At 39.4% G+C, this 26895-nt stretch overlaps 1 protein-coding gene across 1 annotated transcript; it reads left to right on the top strand.

Moving 5' to 3' along the window:
• The first annotated feature begins 30 nt into the window (after nt 1-30).
• On the top strand, nt 31-26778 carry LOC148370236 (MAGUK p55 subfamily member 4-like). The gene is given in 23 exon segments (XM_088332669.1): nt 31-183; nt 315-494; nt 601-692; nt 760-881; nt 4725-4802; nt 4881-4964; nt 5023-5154; nt 7502-7583; nt 8198-8283; nt 8751-8825; nt 9003-9199; nt 9286-9335; nt 11485-11502; nt 11581-11622; nt 11703-11723; nt 11846-11860; nt 13273-13305; nt 13308-13568; nt 20672-20752; nt 20816-20909; nt 22041-22149; nt 22834-22968; nt 26116-26778. Coding segments are annotated over 21 exon segments (1965 nt in total). The 5' UTR covers nt 31-183; nt 315-494; nt 601-634; the 3' UTR covers nt 26308-26778.
• The last annotated feature ends 117 nt before the right edge of the window (nt 26779-26895 follow it).

A 26895-nucleotide genomic window follows, 5' to 3' on the forward strand; every position in this document is an offset into this window, starting at 1 on the left:
GATTAAGTGAGATTACAGCTCTGCCGCTCTTCTTAGCTCGATGACAGTTCTGTGTTGAGCTTCGTCCTCACTCGCTTGGGATTCTAATTCTGAATATTTGTTTAACATTAGATTTGTAATTAATGCTATACATTATTGAAGAGTGCACTGTTGGAATCTGGTGGCATTTTTACGGGAACAGAGGTATGAGCCACTTTTACTTTCATGTGTTACATGTATTGCTTTTGCAATTAATGAACTATATGCTATAGTCTAAAAAAACTAATGAATAAAATGTCCTATTTTCTTGTGGTCATTTGTCTTTGCAAGGGCAGGTCAAGGTCTGCATGTCTTGGTCTTGTAGCAGCGATGTTGTTACAACCGACGTGAAGCTTGCCATTAACCTCTGACCTATTCACACTGACGACCAGTTCCAGAATGCATTACAGTTAAAAGAAAAGTGGTTCAGCCATTGCAACAAGCCCCCAAAAATACTCAGGATTATCATCCACCCTGTTTGTAAAATATCCATGAAACCACAATTGCTTTGTTTTGGGGAGCAATTTATTTATTCCACTTTGTAAAAATGTTATTTTATATTTCAAATGTTCATATTTTCAGCTGTTCAAGGTCAAAGGTTGAAGGTCCTGTGGCAATGAGGCAGGCGGTCGAGGCTCAAGTGTTAAGCCCTCATTGTGAACTCGGAGAGGAGGGTGAGTAACGAGCGACCCCCACCACTTGCAGAATATCTAACAGTTTCACATCTGGCACATGTCACAGGACTTCGTCAGATCCTGACAGATGTTGTTGAAGAGGTGAGACGTACAATCAACCAAGACATTGACGGCGCGGAGGTTCTGCAAAGTTTGCTCAGCGCGTCCTGGTTGCAGTCACTGCTCAAGGTGCACATCCACACGTGCATATTTTTAACACATGACGATTAGTGACATCAAACTTCTGTATCCCGTAGTTGTATGCTGGAGCTCGGCTATCAGGTTTAGAGGACATTAAACAGTGACAATTAGGTCCATTTTAATCAAATTAGTTCTTTTGCAATTGTAGAGCTTTGGTTGACACCACAAGCAAAAAAAAAACAGTTTGGATCAAGATTTAACTGACTGACGGACTACTAGATTTAATTGAAATAGATTTCCTCAGTTGTATTGCTCTCTCCTAAAATTGGATGACAGCAAATGTTCTTACTTTGTTCAGTCCATTGTTTAAAAAATGAAAAAAAAACAAAAACTATTTCTATGAACAAATATCTCAAAATCGGGTGTTGTTAAAATCAGCCCCTCGAAACATGTACATTTAAAAGGACTGTGCGTAATATTTGACCTCTAGATATCACTGTATTGTGCTTTGCCACTGGAAACACAAAAACACAGGCAATAATAATTACTGTACGGATTGAAAATGACAAAAAAACGGCACCTTTTTTATTATTCCCCTGCCTTTTGTGCAGTTTTGGGTTTTTTGCTTTTGTTTTTTTTTTGTACCCTTAGCAGCAAGATGGTAGAAAATGATTTCAGCTACCTCCAGCTGAGCCTTGTGTTATCTAAATAAATACAAAGTTTTTAAAAAAAAAAATGAATGTTTCTATGATAGTTTAGGTATTTTGCTTCCACCATTTATTATCTGAACCGCTTATCCTCAGTCGGGTCGCGGGCATTTCCAGAGCCCATCCCAGCTGTCTTCGGGCAGTGGGTACCATTTTTTTTTAACCAGGGGTAGCTAAATAATACACACTGTCCCTTCAAGCAAAAAACAATTGAGTCATTAAGTCCCAAAAATTCAATAGTCCTGTACAACTTTTTACATTAATCCCCGGAAAAAAAATTACCAACTGATAAACCCTTAAAAGCGGGTTATTCCAGACAAAAACGAGGTATGTGATTGTACCCTTTTCAACCTAATTGGGTCATGTTTTACCAAAATCAAATCAAGTCAAGTCAAGTCACATTTATTTATATAGCCCTTAATCACAAAAATGTCTCAAAGGACTGCACAGGATTACAATGACAAAATTACCTGATCTTAAAACAACATGCGGGCAAGAAACAACAGAAAACCTCAGCGTGAGGAAAAAGAGAAACCTTGAGAAGGGACCTCACAAGTGGTAATCCCCCTTTCAGGATGACCAGGGTGAATTACATTTAGCATTACAGTACACAATCATAGTAAACACTAGGTAACGTGTTGAAAATTTGTCCGGAAAGTGCATGACAGCAACGAAACCCCCAGCCTGTAAACTAGTCCAGAAAGTCTATGACGGCCACGACGCAGCTTCCCATCTCTGTCAGCTGGTCAATGCAGGCGTGGACATGCTTCAGGTCAAACGCTGAATACATTTACTCTAAAATGCAAAATATCCTAGTCAAATATTCCGGTGAGTGTTTACATGCAACCAACATTTTTGTTAATGACGGATGTGGCTTAATATCAATGGAGTTAGAGCAAATGTCTTTACATGAACAATTCTGCTCATAAAACGGGTTAGAAAACTGGATTAGAGGGCATTTGGGTTCCTGCGCCCATCTTACATGAATCTTGCTAATACAGAGACCCCTTGCTACTTCACGCTCCAGTTATCGCTGGTTGACCCCTTCGTTGGAGAAAAAAATGAAAATGAAAATTAAAAAAAAAAAAAAAAAAAGGAATGTTTCAGGCAGCCAGGTTTCAAGCAGAATTTGAAAAAAAAAAAAGATTTAAAAATACGGCGGAAAAGCTCTCTGAATATAACTCACACTGCCCACTTTCCCGCTCGACTTTTCAAAAGAGGGATGAGTGGGGGCTGGGAGCATGTCAATTGGCCAGCACCTCTGACTTGAGATCTCTGATGCCGATTAACCAATTAATATCATAGCGTCTTTCATTCTCTATTGTGACCAGAAACCTGTGTTTTAGTCCCGCTCCTTCCTAATTCTGCCTATACCTAGCATATCGCTCTCGCTCTCTCGCTCTCTTGCTCTCTCGCACACACGCCCAGACGGCCAGTCAGCTGGGCCTTGATCAAGGCGCCTACCCCAAAAAAAAAAAAAAAAACACTGCTATTCTGCATATTTTTAATTTTCATGGGCGGTTTTTGTTCCCATTAACTGCGAAAACAGAGGGATTTTTTTTTATAACAGTGGTCCCTCTACGCACAGGTTTAATTTGTTCCCGAATCAAGCCAATTAATCTATTCCTAGTCTACCGAAATTCTCAAAGTTAACCCTATCTAGCAATAAAAAATATCTTCCTGATCACAGGAAAAACAAATTAAAATAGTAATTGAACATAAAAACACATTAGTACGGTAAATAAGACGATATTAATGAAATAAAATCATGGAGGAAGTTGCCGTTTGCTACTGGAGGTGTATGCTTGATGGTGATGGAGAAGTGAGGGAAAAATGTGAAGAAGCGCGAGAGAGCATGATAAAAAAAATTTTTAAAAACACACAAGAGCACGAGATCAGGTCTGTATGGTGGGAAACACATGTGCTGGTGATGGGCGATAAGCACTCATCCCTCTAATGGTGACGTTTGTGAATTCTTGTAACTTTGATTTTTTTCTTTGATGTCGGGCCAGATTTTTCCTCAAAAGACATCTCAGTGTTTCCTACACCATAGGAAGATTCTGGCGGGCTACCAGGGTGTATTGATTCCACCAAGGTCTCAAAAACTTTTGTTATTAAAAACATAGTATTTTAAAGACATTATATAAATACACATGTACAATTCAAAGTCAAAAAATATAACTTTAAGATTTACTGTATTGTGTAAATAATTGCAAACGCCATTGTGTGGATGTATGTCAGTCAGTTAAATTTATAATGTAAAACTTTCCTCCTAGTGGAGCATGCCCCCGGACTCTTCTAGAATGTCTACCCACCAGGGTCTCACAAAATTGTATGGGAAACACTGCATCTTGTATCCCAAATTTCTCGTAACTAGGATTTTCATATGGAGAAAGGCCACTGTATATATGTTCTGTATTTATTTGTCTTATATTTTGCGTTTAAGTGTAAACAACTGGAATTGACATTTTGTAACTAAAAATCTTTTTTTAGCATTACCACCTTTTATCAGCTTCCATCATAGGAAGGAGACTAGAGATGAGATCGGACCTAAAAAATCCAGCCCGACCCGGCCCGTCCGGCGGGTATAAAAGACCGAACCCAACTGATTAATTTGATCTGAGGGACCAGGCCCAAAGTCAATCTGAGGCTGCTTTTCTGCTCTGTGCATACTTTTGCGCAGAACTGTGCGCTTCAGCACCAAAGTGCCTTCTTCGGCTGAAGTACACAGGGTGCCAAAATGCAGTTCTGAGATGCAGCTTTTAGTGTACTTCTGGCTCGGTCCCTCAAATCAAGTGAGTACGCGTGGCCCCGGAGTGCAATGCCTAACTTTCGCCCCGGAGCGAGGACTTTGGCACTGAAGTACGCGTGGTGCTGAGGTGCAGCACCAACCTGTGTTACTCAAGTAAAATTAGTTACTTCAGAATAATAACGCTCTAGTAAAAGTAAAAAGTAATCATCCAAAAATACTTGAGTAAAAGTAAGTACATGTTGTGCAGATCCTCCACAAAAAAAGAAAAAATTTGCGAGAAAGAGAAGACCGGCACAACTTAATGATTGACATCTTATGCACTAACCTGGCTCGGAATTTGGGCCGGGTTCAAGTCCAGGCCCTAGATCTTACCTCTAAAGGCGACTAAAGCAACACATTTACTCTGCAGTAATAATATTCCACACTTAACAGGTGTATGAGTGTCTTCAAAGATACCTGCGACAAGCCCCAGAGCCAGTTTTAGACGACACCTCAGGACTTTCATTCCAGGTCTTACTTCAGTTGGCTTTGGATGCTCTTTTGTCTCTATCTCTTTTGCTCCAAGATGACTTTTTCCTTCACGTGCAGCTGCTGTTGGACATCAAGACTTTGTCAGGCTGCTCTGAGGAAGCCAAGGAACTGGACCGAATTCTGCGGCAGCCTAACCTTCAGGCACGCACGCTCGCTGATGCTCTGTTTTATTGTCAACTTATGACAGTTTTCCTTGCAGGCTCTGCTATCCGCCCATGACACTGTGGCCCAGAAGAACTATGATCCTGTGTTGCCACCAATGTCATTTGATGTACCAGATGAAGAGGAGGCCACCAGGATTGTATGCCTGGTCAAAAACAAACAGCCGCTGGTGAGCTGCCAAGGAAAAAACCCTTCTGTAATTCACAATTCTAACAAAAAAAAACAAGGGAGGAGTGGTGACTAGGATGTGGATGGTGTGGGTTTTTGGGTTTAACGAACAGAAATCTGTCATGTTACATCATATCTGACTTGGGTCACATTTTGATTGGATCGCCCTAAACTAGGCTTTCTGCATGAGATATTTCACTGAGATTAGTTGAAACTATTTTTCAGGATTTGCATTCATCACAATCTAAACAAACAAAATGACGTATGTCTTGTTAAAAACAGTTCAACACTTTTTTATGTTTTTGCAGAAATCGACCCAATGATTTGGACCAAACCAATTAAATAAATATACCTTGTCATTTTGGGAGACCTCAAAATAAAATGGTATAAATTTTTTGTACAATACAACCCAAGTTTTGTCTTTTAAAAGGAAATAACCTTTTCATTTTAAATTTATTTAATTAAAAAAAAACATTTCTGAATGAATCATTTGGGCTTTATGACCACATTATTTGTATGAATTTACTTGTTTTCTTTATTTATGAATTTTAATTCATCACATGGATCTTTTCAGACCAAAAAAACCCAAAGGTTAAATCAAATTAATTGAAATATTAAATTTGTGCCATTTTAATCCCAAAATATTTTTACCCTTCAGAGAAACAACCATATTTATTTTTGATATAATAGTTTTTCAAATATTTTTTTAACAATATAATTTATTTTTAATCAATGAAAAATGATGCGACAACAAAAAAATACAACTTAAATACAACTGATGGGATTGTGTGAGCCTGCAGTAGGAATGATGAGCGTCACCGCCACATATGTCCTTTCACAGCTTTGCAACCATCCCAGACCTTGTTCACAACTGCCTTCCATGTCCCCGTGTGTGGTAAAAACCCCAAGAGCGGGGGTCTGCAGCCACTGGGACACTTTGAGGCGCCTGACACGACAGAGGCTTCACTTAGAGGGCTCCAGGCACTTCTCAAGTCCAAAAGAAAAGGTTATGAAAATGTGTAGCGTGCGGAGGGGCAGCTACCCATCAACAGAAGTCTCGAGCTGTCAAACGATGGGGCCGTGTCACCCGCCTTGTTACATGGCCTTCTGTGGGAACAACAAAGCAATGACCCAGTGCCGAGTTTGTTACACCAACGTCTTCTGGCAACAGAATGTTAAGCGCTCTTCTGCGTCTCTCTACGGCGCAATGGTGATCGGTAAGGAATCATCAGACCATCATCCATTCTCAACCGCTTTCTCCATCACCCATCACGTTGGTCATCGCTGATCAGTGTTTTCTTTCTGGAGATGATCCCATGGAAGAGTTAGACGGCAGAAATGAGGAACGTTCATCTAAGCCGCAGCCCACCTGTGCACCTAACGTTCCCCACGCATGGGCTGGGACCCCGCCTTATCTTTCTGTACCTTATTACGCCAACGTGGACCGCTACCTCCAGCCTGAGCGTCCCCTGAAGTTCAGAGATCTGGGTTTCCAGGTTCGAACTGCACCCCCTAGCCCAGTGTTCTCCCACCGATTGACAAAGATCCCTCAGCCGCCCTCAGTGGAGCTGGCTAAGCAGGAGAGTCTAGACGAGATGCGGAGCACGGTGCATCTGGCTGCCAGCTCCATGGAGAGCAGCAGCAAGGACATCCGGCTGCTCGGGGAAAAGATGGCCACGGCTACGGAGCTCATGTCTGAAACGGTCCAGGACAACTCTCAGGCTCTAACGTTGCTCAGCCAGGTTGTGGAGCGACTGCAGACGGTCATCAGTAGCGGACGGACAGAGAGGAACCTTACACTTTCCAAAAGTGCAGTTGCTGAGCAGCAGAGGATTCCTGACAGGCGCAAAGTGCTGCATCCGTCCATGTCCTCCATGCCTTCGCCGTTATCGTCGTCCTCCAGCTCTCTAAGCAGCTGCACAGATGTTCCCTCCACCTCCCGGGCAAGCAGCTGCCTACCTGGATCCTGCCGCGGATCGCCTCGAAACCGGCCCAAAAATCCTGTTGCTTTGCGTGATCGTTCGAACGGTAACCCGGAAGACGACAAAGAGGCGTCTTTCGCTGTGAGAGCAGCTCGTGCCAACCGATGGAAGACAGGAATGAAAAAGTGAGACGAAGCGAGGGAGAAAAAAAATCCACCCCTCGGATCTTTTCAAGCCTGTTTGAGTTAGTTGTATTTTTTTTCTATGTCATTTCATTGTCCATTCCAATAATGTCATCGTCGTTGCTTCTGCCTTCCACTCTATTTAAGTTTCTTGTGTTCGTTTTCTACCATCTCACTTCAGTCAATCAGCACACTTCACTAATAGAAATCACATCAAAATCTAACATGCTCTTTCTTGTTTTAGGGTGCAACAATTAAGAGAAATGAAAAAACTGGAGAGATTTCCGTGGCTCGGGTGATACACGGAGGACTGGCTGATCGCAGTGGTGAGTTCTGCCCTATAAATGTTATTATTTAGCTACGCCTAATAGTAAAAACAATAATTCATTAAAAAAAAATAAGAAAACAACATTTATTTGAATAATAACCAAAAATAAATAAGCTATTGTATAGAAGTGCATTTTTTTTAAATACTCATAGGTTCAGATGTGTTAATTTTACACATCATGGGGATCATATATAGGGAGCTGATGATTTTCCGCTATTGGCTGTTACGGGCATCCCCAAAATTTTACTCAGAATTTGTGTAAGTATCTTGTGTGTATTTTCCCAATTTTTAGGTAAAATATTTTCTGTGTGATGGTACAAATGGAGCATTCGTGGTCAAAAATAGGAAATAAATGTTTCACATTTTCAAATATTGATTAGAATTTTAGGTGGAAAGATTGCTTCCTTTTTTTATACTTAATTTTTCAAAAAATTCCTCAAGTCTGTGAGTCATTGCTAACATGTTCTTGGTGTGGTTGTTATGTCATTTTACCAAGATAACCCTTTGACAATCAAATATCAATTGCGATATAATAAACAGGACTGCAGTGATGCTGGTCATGCATCAGAGCCACAATGACATACAGGATCAATAATCAATTTGTTTGAGCAGGTTTGCTTCACGCTGGAGACCGGATTATAGAGGTGAATGGATTTCCAGTGGAAGGCTTGGAACCAGACCAAGTCATTCAAGTTGTGGTAGGTGGTTGGAGATCAATTTTTGTACTTGACAGTCCTTTGTGGGGATGTGATCAACTCTCTTCAGTAACATGTGTCGTAAATGTACAGCAAAGCTATCAAAGTTAAGTTAATTTTTTCCGGATCAACTCTGATTTGTGCTGACTTCAATACGAAAGCTCTGCTCCCCATTGAGCTGAGACGGGCAAGGGGTACGTTGAGATGGAGGTCTCTGCCGTTCGCTGCTTCCAGAAATAAGTGATCGGGGATAATGGATTGCGGAATATGTTTTAACCCACAATGGCCCTAGGCCGCAAAGTATGAGCTACGAAAAGTTGCGAGGGATTTCAAAATTAAGACAAAATAATTCTTACCAGCTTTTGAGTTATCAGTAACAATAGAGACCATTCAATTCAACTTCTTACATTTGTACGCCAGGGGACCTCAGCTTTGAGTTTAAATACATATTTTTGGAATGTTTTAACCAGCAGGCCAGGGCACAGGGGACCATCATCTTCAAAGTGGTTCCGATCAATGAAAGGCCTGTTCACCAACAAACAATTGTGAGTTGTTTTTTTTTCCCTTTCACTGTGATTGCAGTTCATCCAAAAATAATAATTCCAAAAAGCAAGTCTAATACTTAAAATGTACCAAAAAAAATCATGAAAAATCCCAAATCACAATAACACTATGCTATCATTGTTTCCCAACTTTTTCCAAACCATTTTTTCTTGCATCAGCTTTTTGTGCGTGCCATGGTGGACTACAACCCTCAGCAAGATCCCACAATCCCCTGCCCCGATGCCGGCATGAGCTTACGGAAAGGCGACATTCTTGAGATTGTGGACCAGACGGACGCTCTTTGGTGGCAGGCTAAGAAACTGCCTAGCAACGCAGCTTGTGCAGGCCTTATCCCGTCCAGCAGCCTGCTCAAACGGTTAGTTCAGTGCTCTGCTGGCTCGTGTGTTAAAAGAAGGAGAGTGAATTGTCCTTACTAAGATGTAGATGTGCATCATGTTACAGGAAGCAGAGGGAATTGTTGCCTTATCAGCCTTCAACCTGTATACACATATGTGAGTTCAAATTTTTATGTCATTCCATTGTGTTTAAGGTCAACATTTTCACTATTTTCTTGGATGATTTTCGGCCAGCTTTAGTTCTGTTGTTTATCACTATTTATATTAATAGAATTTATCCCAGAAACTCTTTACTTTTAATAGCCTCACAAAGGAATTGCAAAAAACTGAAAAAAGAATTAATTAAATAACGTGGTTAAAAAAAAGATCATAATATTTGCATGTAAAATTGTCTCGATATGACGGCAGATGCTTTTGTTCAGCTGATCTGATCCATTATCTCCACCGCTTATCCTCAGTTGGGCCGCGAGGGTGCTGGAGCCCATCTCGGCTATCTTCAGGCAGTGGGCAGGGGACACCCTGAACTGGTTGCCAGCCAGTCGCAGGGCACACAGAGACAGACAACTCACTCGCTCATTCACACCTAGGGACAATTTGGACCGGCCAATTAACCTAACATTTATGTTTTTGGAATGTGAGAGGAAACCGGAGTGCCCCAAGGAAACCCACGCAAGCACGGAAAGAACATGCTAACTCCGCACAGAAAGGCTGATAGCTGGATTTGAACCATGACCTCAGAACTGCCACTGACAGTTCAGTATTTCAGATTATATTTGTAGTTTCATTTTTATTTTCTAGATTCTTAACTTTTGCCTTTGGCCCAACACTGCCAAAAGTCATTTAAAAAAAAAAAAAAAAAAAAAAAAAAAAAAAAACATTGTAAAATCTAAGATATAGCTTGAAATTAGCAGACTTTGAGGCAGTAACAAAGAATCATGCCATATATTTGAGGACAAATGTAGGATGAGCGAAAACATTTTATGAGACCAACACAAAAATTGGGAAATTAAAGGGCTGAGGCAACCCTCAAAGTGACAGTGTGTATTATCTAGCGCCTCCTATTGGTAAAGAAAAATCTTCATTCGTTAACTAGGACAATGCCAGACGTTTCTCTCAAATGTGAAGTGCCTGTGCCTGCTTTATAACTTATATTTCATTATAAAAAAAACACGTTTCTTGCTTTTACAATTGTAGTAAACAACAGTTGAACATTTCTTGAAAAAACTCGTTTTCATGGAAATTACTTTATCTGAAAGAAAACGTTTTAAGCAGAACTTTTACTTCAGTGCCTTTTTCATTGCATGTGTGATACCCCCAGTATCTATAGCTCCCATAAACACAAGGACACTTTGATTGCAATAAAACATTTTATTGCAAGAATACTGGACTTACGATGCATGAACTTTGCAAGAACTGTTCAGAGCCCGATGTTTCTGGTGACAGGATCACAGTATTTTGGTCACACGAGGCCCACTCACACACAGGGAAGTGGAGGCTCCTCCATGTGTGGACAAAGATCTGATCAACGCCATTCCTGCCATCTATTGATAAATTATCATACTGAAATAATTTGTAGAGGCTTGATACTTACGGATCAGCAGTGCCAAAGTCTTTAGCATATATATACACACACACATATATATATATATATATATATATATATATATATATATATATATATATATATATTAAAAAAAGAAGAAGAAAAATGATTCAGTCTGGTCACTTTGAGCATCTGTAGATAAGGCGTCTCCAATAAGGTACATGTAGGAAACCCCTTAAGGAGAACTGAGGTGCCCGCGGATCTGTTCTGGAAGTAGCCCACTAGTGCTGTGTCCTTGTGATTTTTTTTTTTTTTTAGTAAGATAATTTTTTTACAGTTTGAAAAAAGTCTATTTAACCCATTACCAATAACTAACCTGTCAATAACATTATAATATCAAGATGAGTTGATACACATTAAACTAGGTGCCCCTTGTGCTTGTGAGTAACAAGAAGTAGCCCTTAGCTTAAAAAGGTTTGGAGATCCCTGCTGGAGTTTGTGTTCTTCCTTGTCATTTTAGCTCTTGTTTTCGGTTGCAGGACATTATACAGTGACATGTTTCATGTAGCCTGATGTTAGGCCACAAAATCCACACATTTGTATCCATCACAACTTTCAAACAAGTACTTGCTGTCAACTTAAAATGACCTCCAGGTCGTTCAAAATTGTACATGAGCCTTGGGCAACTGTGATGTCAATTTTAGCTGACAATCCCTTGCTAAAAGTGTTTCATTTTCTCTTTACTCCCTTGCTTTCTTGAAGTGAGCACGGTGGAAGAAGGTACCGCTCAGTCATCACTTTATATTCACAAGCACAAGTTTAACATTGTATATTTTGTCCTAATTTCTCTCTCCGCAGAAGAGGACCTAAATGCTATCGACGAGAAATGTGTTGAAGCAGGTAAGTATTAATGTTGTGCAAGTGCTGTCAGTCAAAATTCTTATTGACTCCACTGTGTGTTCTTTACCTCTCCCTGCCAGATGAGGAGGCGTTTGAATCTGGTAGGTAAGTCTTTGTTTGCTTGATCTGTTGTTATTTGTCCTCAAGGTGCCTGACCCCTTTTCTCTGGATCATCATCTTACTTCTTGCTTGTTTTCACATTCTTTCTGACGTGGAACATCAGACGAGCTAGAAGTCGGTGAGGAGTTCAATTTAATACACTGTAATCCCTTGCTACTTTGCATTTCGTACTTTGTAGTCAGTGCATTGCGTGTTGAAAAATCCACTATGCCCGATCGCCTATTTTTGGGACAGGCGAAGCGCTGTTTTTCTCGGTCATGGCAGTTTTTCATTTTGCCTTTACTGTATTTCCGCCTAAAATAAACTGCATTCATGTAGCTGCGATCCATTATTCCTAATCCCATTTTGCTGTGCGCGGACCATTGTGGACAGCCTTAAATTAGATGCACAGTTGTGGCCGTGATCCATTATCTCCATTCGATTATTGCTGAGAGCAGGGGTCATCTAAGCGCATTTTTTTTCTCGGTGCGAGCTGCTTAAGTTGTCCCCTTGTGGCCCGCCTAAAATGAACTGCACTGTTCTGGCCGTGATCCATTATTCCCAGTCAGCTATTCGTAAAAGCAGGAGCCCAGAGAGCAAATTTTTGTCTGGCCATAATCCATTATCTCTGGTTGATTATTTCTGCGGGCATGGGGCCTAAAAAGCACATGTAAAAAATGGGACGGGGCAGGTTTCTTCGTGAAGTTTCGGATATCACGGCAGGTTCAAGTTACCGCAATAAAGAGGAATCATAGTAATTTACATCTAAAAAGATCAATTGAGCTGCAGTGTGATTCAAATTTATCAGTGCTTCTCAACTGATGATATTTGAAAGCACTTCAAGAGCTACCTGAGACTTAAAAAGAGATTAACCTCAAGCAAAAACCCAGACATTGCTTCCTGTCTATTTGCAGTATGAAAAAAACTACAATGAGCACAATTATCTGATATTTCTGCTGGTCTTAAAAAATACTTTTCTTGTGTAGAACTTTTTTTTTTATGCTAGTGTGAATTTCTGGTAAAACGGAGCTTTCATTTTAAGAATTATTTTTCATATTTCATTAGAAATTAAGTTAAAATATTTTTAAAAAGAGAAAAATAATACTAAAATATTTTACTTGAATAAAAAATAAGCTGAAATATTTTAATATAATCAAAATAGAATCCTAAATGACCATAGTGTATTCGATGATTTTTCATAATTTTTGTATTCTAAGGACATTTCAAATAAAAAATAATGAATAAAATATTGTAACACGAAGCAAATTTTGAAACTTAAAAAACTTATTTTTGGTTTTATTGTTGTATTATCATTTTTGCTATGTACACCATCAAAGATCAGTTTTTTTTTAAGGGTACATAAATTAAAAAATATGTTGACAAAAACTGATATAAAACTGTGTAGAATTAATGGACCTATTATCACTGTAGGAAAATGACAACAATGAAGATACCTTTTCTTTCATATCACAAAACATTTTTTTTTTACCTAAATGGTACGTTTCTGTACTCATTTCCTTTGTTTTCCATTCGAATCATTTCCTGTTAAAGAAGAAGATGATTTCAGCGGCAGTATTTCTGGTGTGTAAACAAGCTCTCGTTTTCCCCTAAACATAATGGTCCACTAAAACTTTACGCTGTATTTAACAATTATTTTCTTTTTTCTTTTTCAGCTGGCTTCAGGCACAGCTTCCGTCTATGTCGCCGGCGCTTTCACAGCTCCGCTCAAACGTCCTGCCCTGCTAAATGTTCCAATAACTGCACCAGCGCCCTCAACTGTGCCTATGAGGAAGTTGTGTGCCACCAACATAGTCTCAATGAGGCACACAGGCTTATTGCCCTTTTGGGTATGTGTCTTATTAATTCTTGTATATTAGACTCTCGGTATATGACATTAATCCTTTCTTAAATTGGAATTATGAGGTAAAATTGATGTACGGTGGGGGATAGAAACCTATGGTAATTAGCTAATGCGATGCAAACCTCCGGGAACCCAGGTTAAAAGCATGCATTTTTGTTCACCTAAAGAGATCTACAAGTTTGGGTGTGCATTATACATAAGGTTTTACCGCATTTGTGCAATGATTGTTCAACTAAAATCACTGACCTCAATCACAATACATTGAATGCAACCAGGATCAAACCTGGTTCACTGCGGTGAGAGTGCCGATTCCTAACCTCTAGAGCACCAGTGATATGGAATACAGACAAAAAGACATTAAATCGTATCTAATTAACACACTATTTTTATCCACGGTACCCGAGATGAATGTTACAGTACTGTATTGAGAAAACAGAAAGTCCTCCATTAAGATATACAGGGAGTGCAGAATTATTAGGCAAATGAGTATTTTGACCACATCATCCTCTTTATGCATGTTGTCTTACTCCAAGCTGTATAGGCTCGAAAGCCTACTACCAATTAAGCATATCAGGTGATGTGCATCTCTGTAATGAGAAGGGGTGTGGTCTAATGACATCAACACCCTATATCAGGTGTGCATAATTATTAGGCAACTTCCTTTCCTTTGGCAAAATGGGTCAGAAGAGGGACTTGACAGGCTCTGAAAAGTCAAAAATAGTGAGATATCTTGCAGAGGGATGCAGCACTCTTAAAATTGCCAAGCTTCTGAAGCGTGATCATCGAACAATCAAGCGTTACATTCAAAATAGTCAACAGGGTCGCAAGAAGCGTGTAGAAAAACCAAGGCGCAAAATAACTGCCCGTGAACTGAGAAAAGTCAAGCGTACAGCTGCCAAGATGCCACTTGCCACCAGTTTTGCCATATTTCAGAGCTGCAACATCACTGGAGTGCCCAAAAGCACAAGGTGTGCAATACTCAGAGACATGGCCAAGGTAAGAAAGGCTGAAAAACGACCACCACTGAACAAGACACACAAGCTGAAACGTCAAGACTGGGCCAAGAAAAATCTCAAGACGGATTTTTCTAAGGTTTTATGGACTGATGAAATGAGAGTGAGTCTTGATGGGCCCGTGGCTGGATCGGTAAAGAGCAGAGAGCTCCAGTCCGCCTCAGACGCCAGCAAGGTGGAGGTGGGGTACTGGTATGGGCTGGTATCATCAAAGATGAGCTTGTGGGGCCTTTTCGGGTTGAGGATGGACTCAAGCTCAACTCCCAGTCCTACTGCCAGTTTCTGGAAGACACCTTCTTCAAGCAGTGGTACAGGAAGAAGTCCGCATCCTTCAAGAAAAACATGATTTTCATGCAGGACAACGCTCCATCACACGCATCCAAGTACTCGAAAGCGTGGCTGGCAAGAAAGGGTCTAAAAGAAGAAAAACTAATGACATGGCCTCCTTGTTCACCTGATCTGAACCCCATAGAGAACCTGTGGTCCCTCATCAAATGTGAGATTTACAAGGAGGGAAAACAGTACACCTCTCTGAACAGTGTCTGGGAGGCTGTGGTTGCTGCTGCACGCAATGTTGATCGTGAACAGATAAAAGCACTGACAGAATCCATGGATGGCAGGCTTTTGAGTGTCCTTGCAAAGAAAGGTGGCTATATTGGTCACTGATTTGTTTTTGTTTTGTTTTTGAATGTCAGAAATGTAAATTTGTGAATGTTGAGCTGTTATATTGGTTTCCCTGATGAAAATAAATAATTGAAATGGTTATACATTTGTTTTTTGTTAAGTTGCCTAATAATTATGCACAGTAATAGTCACCTGCACACACAGATATCCTCCTAAAATAGCTAAAACTAAAAAAGCCCCATTCCAACTTCCAAAATATTCAGCTTTGATATTAATGAGACTTTTGGGTTCATTAAGAACATGGTTGTTGTTCAATAATAAAATTAATCCTCAAAAATACAACTTGCCTAATAATTCTGCACTCCCTGTAGATGCAAAAAGCAAAATGAGGGAAACATCTCTTTGGTGTATCTATTGATAAATACGATTTTGAAGGACATTCAATGAAAGATTGTAAACTTTTTGTTGGCATTGGGCTCATAATTAACGTTGTCAACTTATTTTATTCCTCGCCGCAACGTATTCAACGTTTGTCACTTACAATGCTTAGTTTGAGCTGAGAAAAAGTAAAACAAAATTTTGTATTGAATTTTTATGAAAAAAGGCGAGTGTGCATTATAGACTAGTGCGCGTTATACATAAATAAATTCAGTACATATTAGTAACAAAATTGTATATAGTAAGTACTTAGATATAGTATACATGTAAATAGTTGTTACATTAAAATAAGGAGAGAAGACACAAATGAATTTGAGCTTGCAAGGAGAACAAGGGAGGACTGTAAAAAAAAACTCACAATCACAATATCCAGCATGTTCTTAAGGTGCAGACCCCTTTCTTTTCAGCAGAATCTCCTACATGAAGCATATCAAATTCCAAAAGTCTTTTTATTTCTTCAATTAGGCACAGAACATTTCGTTCTGTATACACGTGTACTAGAATGACAATAAAGTAGATCTGAATCTGAATCTGAACATGTATTGTTCCTCCCCACAAACATGCAGATATGTTGCAAAATATTCCACTCGCCGGGAGACCCGAGCAGTTTTTTAGTCTCAAAGTTGACAGATTTGGGTCATATCCTGTAAAGCTGTGACTTCATCGGATGAAAACAAGTCCCTTAAAAATGGCAGATCTCGTTGACGCAACACATAAGGCAGCTCTGAAATGGACGCCAATTGTAGTGAACAGCGATTGCATACTGCTCATTTATGTTTGGAGAAATTGGAACTCTGCTTACTGTGTCGCTGGGTGACCGCTTTGTCCAAGTTGCACACCTCTATCTCCGAAAGCCTCCCTTTAGGTAGGAGATTGGAGCTTTTCCTTTGTGTTTTTCACCGCGTGTCTTGCAGTTGGTATAATTTTGTCTGGCTAGCTCCACATTGGCGTCTAGCAGGTTAGCCTTCCATGTCCATTGGTTTATTCCCGGCTTGGTTCATGTTCATGTTTTCGTTGTTGGTTCACGGCTAGCCTGGTTGCTTACTGTGGGTTTTTGGTCAGACAGCATGGCGTTGATCATCCTTGTTAGCTCTCTTTGACAGCCGGCTAGCCTGTCGTTTCCATTAGTTTATTTAGTTTTTGTTTGTTGCCGTGGCCGTTTTTTTGTTGTCGGCTCCCGGATAGCCTGGCTGCTTACTGCACTTTTTGGATCGACCAGCCTCCCATATTTCCGCCGATCAGTCCACGTTGGCCCTCTTAAGCAGCCGGCTAGCCTGCTGTGTACATTGGTTTCTTACCGGCTGGGCTAGCCCTCGTTAACTCTCTGAGTGTTATTTTTGCTAGTTTCCCCCATTTTGGCTGTTCGCCCTCTTTTGTACCATTACTGCATTCACATAAAAAACGAGGCCTATGCATTTTCCACAAAAAAAGTCCAAATCTTGGCTTGAAACACTCGCACCCTCTTTGACATTAACACATAAACCAATATGGTGACTGGCTTGCGAGGGTGCCAGCTCAAAAAGTCAAAGAAGAGACGGGCTTTCTTCAAAATGCATTATCTCGGAAAATACTTAGAATAGACCAATGAAATGGATAGATAAATAGATATTATGCAAAAAAAAACTTGTATTATATTGTCACATTTTCGATGTTTTAGAATTTGGTTATACCTTTAAACCGTGTGGAGTTAAAGAATAGAAACATGATTGGCAAGTGACAATGATGAACTCAGTGATCACAAATATAGCAACCCTGGCATTACACCGATACACTATCACAAGCATTCAATAATGATCAAAATCAACCCAACCTTGGTCTTGAATGCATTCCCCTGTGCAAGTGTGCAATGATTTTAAAAAAAGATAAATTTGTAATTGAAAGCATTCTTTTTTTTTTCAAGCTTCAACCTGCATGGATTATCATGCCCTTAGAACAGGGGTCGGGAACCTTTTTGACTCAAAGAGCCATAAAAGCAAAATATATTAATTTTATTTTGGGAAAGAGCCACACCATATATTATGAGACAAATTTACTAAATTGCTAAACCCGCGCCCCAGACAAAAGCTTAGTCTTCAGCCCATTTATTTTTGATGATTTGATAAAAATTATGAAAAGAGAATAATGCCAGAGCCCGTGTCCCAAAATCAACAAACATACCACTTTAAACTTGTGTCTTTCTTGCAATTACTCAAAATCGGTTAAACTCATTTTGACCCTTTTTTTTTCATACATATTGGTTTCAAAACCAGATGTAAGCAGTTATTTTGTAAAAACGTCACAACATTCTGCAAACAGGGAGCCTGATGTGCTTATCTATGGTGCAGACGGCGTAGGGCGAGAGATGGGAGGGAGTGCTTGCACTTTTTGCATAGCTCCACCCATCTCTCCCACTCACCCAATCAAAAAACTTTAAGTTCTCTTCCGGTGTTTTGGCGTATTTACAGTGTGTTCTGTGGATTCATCATAAGGTATCTGAACACTGAAGACAGATAATATAGTGAGGTTTTATTTAACGGATTCTTTAGCGATGTACAGCCAGAAGGAGTTTTTTTTTTTTTTTTTTTTTCGTGTGACACCTTGACTGTAAATTGTAGTGAAAAACGTGCCCTATATATTCTGCCAAGCACTGCTTCCATGTCAGCTTTGGTTTGGCTTTGTGTGTACCTGAGTAGGATTAGTAGCTTACGTTTTGGACGAGATGGAGAAAATTTGCATGCAATCAAATTTGTCTCCGAGCCACAGGTACTCATAGAAAGAGCCATATATGGCTTGCGAGCCATAGGTTCCCGACCCCTGCCTTAGACCATTGGTTGCTGTAATTGCCTCAGTTTTCCTAATTTTCTTAATTGACAATTGGTTATGGCGATATTTCTTAGCAAGGGTAATGATGTGTGTGTGCCTTCTTTGTATTTCGTTATTATCTCAAGCTTTGTTTCCATTGTTACCATCTTTTTGTTTCTCCCTTTATCATCACTGCAAGTCTTGGGACCCATAGCTAAATAAATTGAAATTTCACAAAATTCTGAACTGAAACGAGGGAGAAGGGGAGTATAGTAGGAGGGTATACAGACAAAGGCACACTGCCTTCTGCATTATGCCATGACGTAAACATAATACAGACCAGCATCTTATATAACAAACATGTATCTGAGACATATATGAGGCACACAACTGGTACAGTCATGCACAAACACACCAAAGTTTGAGGTTTTTGGGCATGTGAGATAATTTGTTGTTGTCATATCGTGAGGAAAATGTCACAACGGGAGGCAAAAAACATTGTACCCCACATCATAACGTGAAAATATCGTAAGCTGGGACACCATAACACCAGGGTCCGCTGGACCTACAAATGTCTTGGTTGAAGTGTAACACTAGAGGTTGATCGATTATTGGGCCGTTGTTGTGCCCTTTTCCGACTCCTATGCAAATTCCTCCCCCCCTGATCGTATTCTGTATAAAACGCTTTTTAAAACAATGAAGTGAGCTAATTATAATAACTGGGAGATCCTAGTCTGTATAACGCGTTTATTTAAACAATAAAGCGTGATCTTATTCTACAAATTGCGTTTTTTAACGCGGATGAAAATGTCACCAACGTCAATGTACGCTTCCGACAAAAGCGATCGTATTCTATATAATACGCTTTAAAAAAAATAAAGCGAGCTAATTATAATAATTGGGAGATCCTAGTCTATATAAGGCGTTTATTTAAACAATAAAGCGCGATCGTATTTTACAAAATGCGTTTGTTAACGCGGATGGAAAAGTCACCAACGTCACTGAACGCTATGATTTCCGCAATCACAACTAATTGTACACAAATAATATTTATTTGATTTACTATAATATCCGTATGTAATGTCTTTTGGGGTCAGATGCATCGACATTTCGTTCTGTATACACGTGTACTAGAATGACAATAAAGAAGATCTGAATCTGAATCTGAATCTGAATTATTGTGAATGAAACCCTGGTTGCATTGGATCCCGCAGTGTAAACAAATTGTTGTTCTTTTTCATTTAAAATCGGAGGGGGGGAGGAATTTGCATAGGAGTCGGAAAAGGGCACAACACCGGCCGATTATCGGCACCGATATGTGGGAATGTGGTGGATATCAGTATTGGCATTTTTATTTACTGAATGGGCAGATTAAATAAATTTAAAACTGGAATTTAGGCTCAGATGCAGCAGAGTCTGGCTCTACCTCTCTCCTGCTCTTCCCTCTCCTCAGATGCTGCTCACTCAATGCTTTCTGATTGGATAAGCGACCGGGGGGCTGAGCCACTTAAGCAGGAACAGGATTGTTAGAGCAGTAGCTCTGCTAACTCTTCAAACATGCCTGTGTCCGTGGTAGAAAAGCGTGTTTGCGATTAATAGATGGCATAACAAGTGTAGTTAACTTGTATTAGAGAGGCAAGTTCAGGGGGGGACTGATATCATAACATCAGCTCGTCAATAAAGCGTGTGTGTTTGTGATTGAGAGAGATCATAAAAAGCATGCTAAAGAGGAAAGGCTGAGTGATGAGCTGTTACCATAACATTTGATTGTCAATCTGCCTCTCAAACAGGACGAAAGGACACATTTTTATTGTGCGAGCTCCATTTACATTTTGATGCATTTTTTGTATTCATTTAATTTAAGTCATGTTGATTTGGTTGACAGTTTGATGCGTTTATTGTAGAAATAATCAGTGATATAAAAATGTTTGTGTTCACGAGTTGCTTCTAAGCCTATTTTTATTTCCTGAACTCTTAAGTTTTTGGTTTAGGTGAAAGGTTAGCCATGTTAGTTGTATTGAAATTCAAATGTATTCACTGTAAAAGGTTTTATAGATCTATTAAAGTTTTATTTGAATTCATAACAAATGTTTTTTGTACCTTTTTGCATTATTAAAAATGTCTAAATTTTTAAGCTTTAACAGCGAATGAATATCGACTCCGAATAGGCCACCTCTTGATGCTAATAATCGGTATTGGTATTCGATCGTTATGTAACACTCATCTGTTCCAGGCCCGTCAGGTGTGGGTGTGAATGAGCTCCGAAGACGTTTGGTTGAAATGAACCCCGATACATTCCAAGGAGCTGTACCACGTATGTGACCAATAACATACTGTTTATAACAACATGTCAACACTTTCAATTGTTATGTGCCAGATACCACAAGGGCACCCAAAGGATACGAAGAGTCTGGCAGAGAATATCACTTTGTCAGCCGAGAGGTCTTTGACAGCATGGTTTACAAGAGCAGGTGACGAAAGCACTGGTCATCAATGAATGAAGAATTTCATTGTTTGTGTCAAGGAACCCTTAAATTAGTGGAATCAGTTAAATGCTTTAACGCATCTCCCTTTTAAAACCAATTAATATTGTAGGTGCTAATGCCTCTAGCTTGGATGATGCAGCCTCTAGAATAAGTAAGTGGTTACGCCCAGTAGATGCCAATACAGCAAATTTTTGCCCCACTAGAATTAGCGGCTAGGAACGTTAGTTGCTACTGGTAGCATCCCCTGTTTACCAAGGAAGGCTCACTCAACTTGTAATGGAATCTCCAGTGTAAAAGGCTGGCTGGACATTTCCATTTAAGGAAAACAGTCCATCAATGCATCAAATGTTGATACTGTGAGCCTTTAATTATCACTGTAAAAGAGGACAAGAACCCCCAGATATATGCAAAATTTAAAGAGTAGCCCCTCACCCTTCCCCAACAACTAATTTAAACATTCAATCTGCCAGGCTCTGCTGGCAACAATATTCAACCAGGGGATGATAGATCACGGGCGTGCTGTTCATTTTAGGCAGAAAGTACAAAAGAAAAGCTAACGCGCATGACACCAATTTACACTCCTGGCCCCCAGTCTTAGCAATAGTCCCCTGGGGATATTGGATTATGGCCAAAACAGTTCAGTTCCCTTTATGTGCTAGCACAAAATGGCTTGCTTGAGTGGTTTGAACAAGTCAAAACAGCACACATCCTGACAAAAGTGTCTTCTGCTGGTCCCCGCTCACAGCAATTTGGGATTGGGAATAATGGATCACAGTTGAATGCAGATGATTTCAGGAGGCAATAACAGCAAAAAGGCTGCATGGTCGGACCGTGCATGTCCCCGTCCCGCTTGCATTAATATGCGATTGTGGATCATGGATGGCAGAATATTTTTGCATTGAAGCCACAAAGTAGCAAAGCATTACAGTAATTGCAAAGTTTAAAAATCAAAGAATTTATGTATGCATCATGATAATTGAAAGTTAACAGTGATAAATATATGATCATGATGAAATATTTTAATCACTTGACATACAAAATGTGTGCCCATTACTGGTGTCTTTGTCAATCACTAAAACGGTGAGGATTTCTTATGGCTCTTACAATTTCCTGCAGGTTCTTGGAGTATGGAGAGTATAAAGGAAATCTTTATGGTACCAGCAGAGAAGCCGTGAAGGAACTTATAAACAGTGGCAAGATTTGCGTCATCGACATTGAACCAAATGTGAGTGTATAGTCTTACTTGCATGCAAAAAATGACTACCATACTTTTACGACAATAAGGCGCAGCGTACTAAATAGCACTGTCGAATTTGTATGTCCCAGTGTTATGTTTAGCATACACACAAGGGGCTAATACATACAATCTGCTCACCAACACAATACATCACATTTGGATGCCATTGCTTCACCCTTCAATGTTTTAATAGTGTACTTTACTACATCTTAGGCCCAAACCCGACCTGAAATTCGGGCCGGGCCTCAAACGTCAATCATTATTTCGGGTTCGGGCTGGGCCAGGCTACTCTCTCGCTGTTTTTCTGAAGATTAGTGACGTGCTGTCTTGCGGAAAAAAAACAGCTTCTCCAGCAGTTTAAGGTCTGTCTTGTGCTCAACTAGCTGGTCTCTAATCATCTAATCAACATACCTGTACATACGAGTATTTACACGCTTACTGATCCGCACATACTTGTACACACTTGTTCTTTTATAAATATTCAACGCTCACACTCCCATCTCAAAGTTCTCATGGTGCCCTCTACCTCACTTTGAACAGGGTGCACCACATGATTCATTGCACCATGTTTTTTTACGAAAATGAAATACTTAAGTGCGCTTTACATTTGGGAAAATACTTTACTTTCTTCAAGTAAAAACATAATGTTATATTTGCTTTTACCATTTTTAGGCCATTCAGGCTGTTCGAACACATGACTTGCGGGCTTATATCATCTATTTGAAGCCACCACCGCTGGAGCGATTAAAGGAGACGAGGAAAACTTCATACATAACCACTGACTACTATGTCAACCGTCCCTTCAAAGTGAGTGCATGGATGAATCTACAGTACTGTTCAAGATAATAGGAGTGCAATATGACAGACCAGAATATCCCTGGTTTTTGAAAACTTTTTATTGTTGCATTCCAGACAAGTTAGCAGTAGGCGCAGTAGATTCTCAGGAAAAACAGACAAGGACCAGCATTCATAATAAGCTCGTTCCAAAGGCTGTGCAATTGGGCTAATGGTTCAAAGGGGTGTGTTACAAAAATGGCGTTGTGGCAACCAATCTCTGAGTTTATCAATTTTAGGGAAAACGAAAAACAAAACAAGGTGTGAATCGGGGGGAGTCTATTTAAGGATGATGAAGCCAACACATGGTGAACATGCATTTAAGGTGTTCTTTGATTAAAAGTTGATTGGAGAGGGAAGAATCTATAAAAAGGTGCAAAAAATGATTGTCTGTTCAGCTAAAATGATCTCCAATGCCATAAAATGGGTAGAAAAAAAACAGACACAAGCGGAGAAAACAGAAGACAACGATTAAAATGAACAGGAGAATAACCAGACTGTACCACTTTACAATAATAGACTAGAGCAATTTGTAGATAAACATAAATTGATTAATGAAAGTCAATATGGTTTTAGAGCAAACAGATCAGCAACAATGGCTATTATTGATGCAGTAGAAGAAATCACCCATAGTATAGAAAAGAAGAGATACGCAGTCGGGGTATTTATTGACTTAAAAAAAAAGCATTTGATACCATTAATCATAATATACTATTAAAAAAACTGGAAAGATATGGCATCAGGGATGTGGCTTTGCACTGGATTCAAAGTTATTTGACGGGGAGGAAGCAATATGTAAAAATGGGAGGGTTGTCATCTGAATACTTGGACATCTGTTGTGGAGTACCACAGGGTTCTATCCTGGGACCAAAGTTATTTAATTTATATATTAACTATATTTTTTATGTTTCAAAACTATTGAAAATAGTAATATTTGCAGACGACACTAACATTTCCTATTCAAATGATAACCATATTGATTTGGTAACCTGTATTAATCGTGAACTAATTAACCTAAAAGTATGGATGGATATAAATAAATCATTTTTAAATTTAAATAAAACCAAAGTAATATTCTTTGGTAATCGTAAGGCAAATCAAGATTTAGAAGTAAAAATGGATTTTGTTGCTATAGACATTGTATCAGAAATTACGTTTTTAGGGGTCATAATAGACAATAAATTAAGTTGGAAAACACACATCAGACACATACAAACTAAGGTATCTAAAAGCATTTCAATAATTAATAAAGCCAAATTTCTTTTAGATTATAATGCATTGTATTTGTTATATTGTTCTCTAGTTCTGCCATACTTAACATATTGTGCAGAAGTTTGGGGCAATAATTACAAAAGTTCACTACAGCCCCTTTTTATCCTTCAAAAACGTGCAATAAGAACCATACACAGGGTAGGATATTGGGATCATACCAATTTTTATTCATGCAGTCCAAATTATTAAAATTGGATGATTTAATAAAAAATTTCACTTCACAACTGTTATGTAAGGTCAACAAAAACATACAAAAATTATTCACTCGGAAAGAGGGAAATTATAACTTGAGGGCCTGTAGTGAATTCAAAATCCCAAAGGTGAGAACAACCAGGAAAAGTATGTGTGTGTCTGTGTGTGGAGTCAAACTTTGGAACAATTTACAAGATGAGATCAAACAATGTCCAACTATCCATGTGTTCAAATTTAAATACAAAAAAGCATTACTGGCAAAATACATGGATGAGGAAAATGGGATATGAGGGAGATTGGAAATACTGCGTTTAAAACGGTGGTTAACTTGTTGTTATTGTTGCTATTATTATATCAGAACTGTTATTATAAATATTATGTTTATTTTTATTGTTGTTAGTATCATTGGTGCCGCGGTGACATTTGGTAACTAGGCGCATTATGACGTTGAGGGATGGGTATTACGAAGATTAGTGTATAAAATATCTCATCTCAGCCGTACCGCTTATCCTCATTAGGGTTGCGGGGCGGCTGGAGCCCATCCCAGCCATCTCCGGGCAGTGGGCAGGGGACATCCTGAACTGGTTGCCAGCCAATCGCAGGGCACACAGGGACAGACAACTCATTCGCTCAGTCACACCTAGGGACAATTTGGACCGGCCAATTCACCTGAAATGCATGTTTTTGGAACGTGGGAGGAAACCGGAGTGCCCGGAGGAAACCCACGCAAGCACGGGGAGAACATACAAACTCCGCACAGGAAGTCTGGAGCTGGATTTGAACCCACGACAGGTTCCCATGACATGAACTGTGCCGCACACGCGCTAACCACTGCGCCGCCGTGCTGTCAGTGTATAATTATTGATATCTGACCTATGTAATAAGTATATCCATGAGATTTTGTTATATTAGACATAAGAGGAAAGGAGGATTTGTAAAATGTATTTAATAGGGAAGATAAAGGGTTAGGGAAAATAAGCATCTGCTTCTGACTACCCCTTTTCGAACATGTTATGTGACATTATTTTGTTGTCGACTCATTGTTTTTGTCCTGTTTTTATTTTAATGTTCGAAATAAAAGTTTTCATTCATTCATTCATTCGTTCAACCTCACCAGTAGACGAACAAAGTATTGGTTCCAAACCGATAAAATTAATGTTATGGAGTGGCCAGCCCAATCCCCAGATCTCAATCGAGAACCTGTTGGGCTATATCAAAAATGCTGTTTGTGAAGCAAAACCAAGAATTGTAAATGAATTGTGGAATGTAGTTAGGCAACTATGGAGTGAAACAACAACTGAAAGCTGTCACAAGTTGTTTGACTCGACGCCACGTAGATGTTAAGCAGTTATAAAAAAAAAACTGTGACCATGCAACTAAATACAGTATTAGGATTGCTAGTTGAATTATTTACCCGATTGCACAGCCTCCAGAGCGTGCTTATTATGAAAGCTGGTTCTTGTGTTTTTATTTTTTTTCTAAGAATCTACTGCACCTACTAGTAATTTGTTTGCCATATCACGATATAATAAAACATATTTTAAAACTTGAGATATTCTGGTTAGTCACATTGCACTGCTATTATTTTGAACAGCACAGTATATCACAGTGTACAAGATGTGAACAAGTTTGTGGTATATGGCCTTTTCCTATTAGGATGAAGACTTCCAGGAGATGGAGGAGGCCGCCCGAAAGCTGGAGTTCCACTACTCACATTTTTTTGATCATGTGATCGTCAACGATGATTTGCAGGAGTCTTGCATCCAGTTGCTGGATGCAGTGAAAAAGGCGCAGGATGAGCCTCATTGGGTCCCCGCGGACTGGATACGACCCACGACAGACTCATAGACAAAATTATCAAAAGGTTCAAGACAAATGTAGTCCCTGTTGTTGTGGTAGCGATTTATTCTAAAATTCTGTGAAGCAGCGCAACTATTGCAGGACTTGTGGAACACGCAAAGGCCACTATTAAGATTTGAACATGGTACCTCAAAATATGGACGCAGAGGTACTTTTCGAAAGACCATCATGCTGCCAAATCAATTTCTGCTGTGTCACTCCACGAAAATATCACCCCCGTCTTCTTTACCCATAATGAATTTCTGGTTCATTGTTTACAATTTAGATTGTCATAATCATTTGATGTTTTTTGTGCATAACATCTTTAGATTGGGGTCAGTGAATGAGACTCATGCCAAATACATGTTTAAATTGTTGGTCTAAACTTGTTCGCTGCAGATTTTGGTATAATACAAAGGTTACACTTTCAATTGATTGTATTTGTGATTGATAGGAATAAAATTATCCGGTGTGACTGGATTTTTGCGAGCTTTTTATACGTGTCATCCGATTTTGATTGTAAAGTGTTTTTTACAAATGGTTGGTAAACATCCAACATGATCATATTCTGCGATAGAATATGATTTTCATCTGAAA

Source organism: Urocampus carinirostris, chromosome 3 (genome assembly GCF_059441175.1).
Source record: "Urocampus carinirostris isolate Australia breed hairy pipefish chromosome 3, RoL_Ucar_1.0, whole genome shotgun sequence".
NCBI classification, from domain to species: Eukaryota; Metazoa; Chordata; class Actinopteri; order Syngnathiformes; family Syngnathidae; genus Urocampus; species Urocampus carinirostris.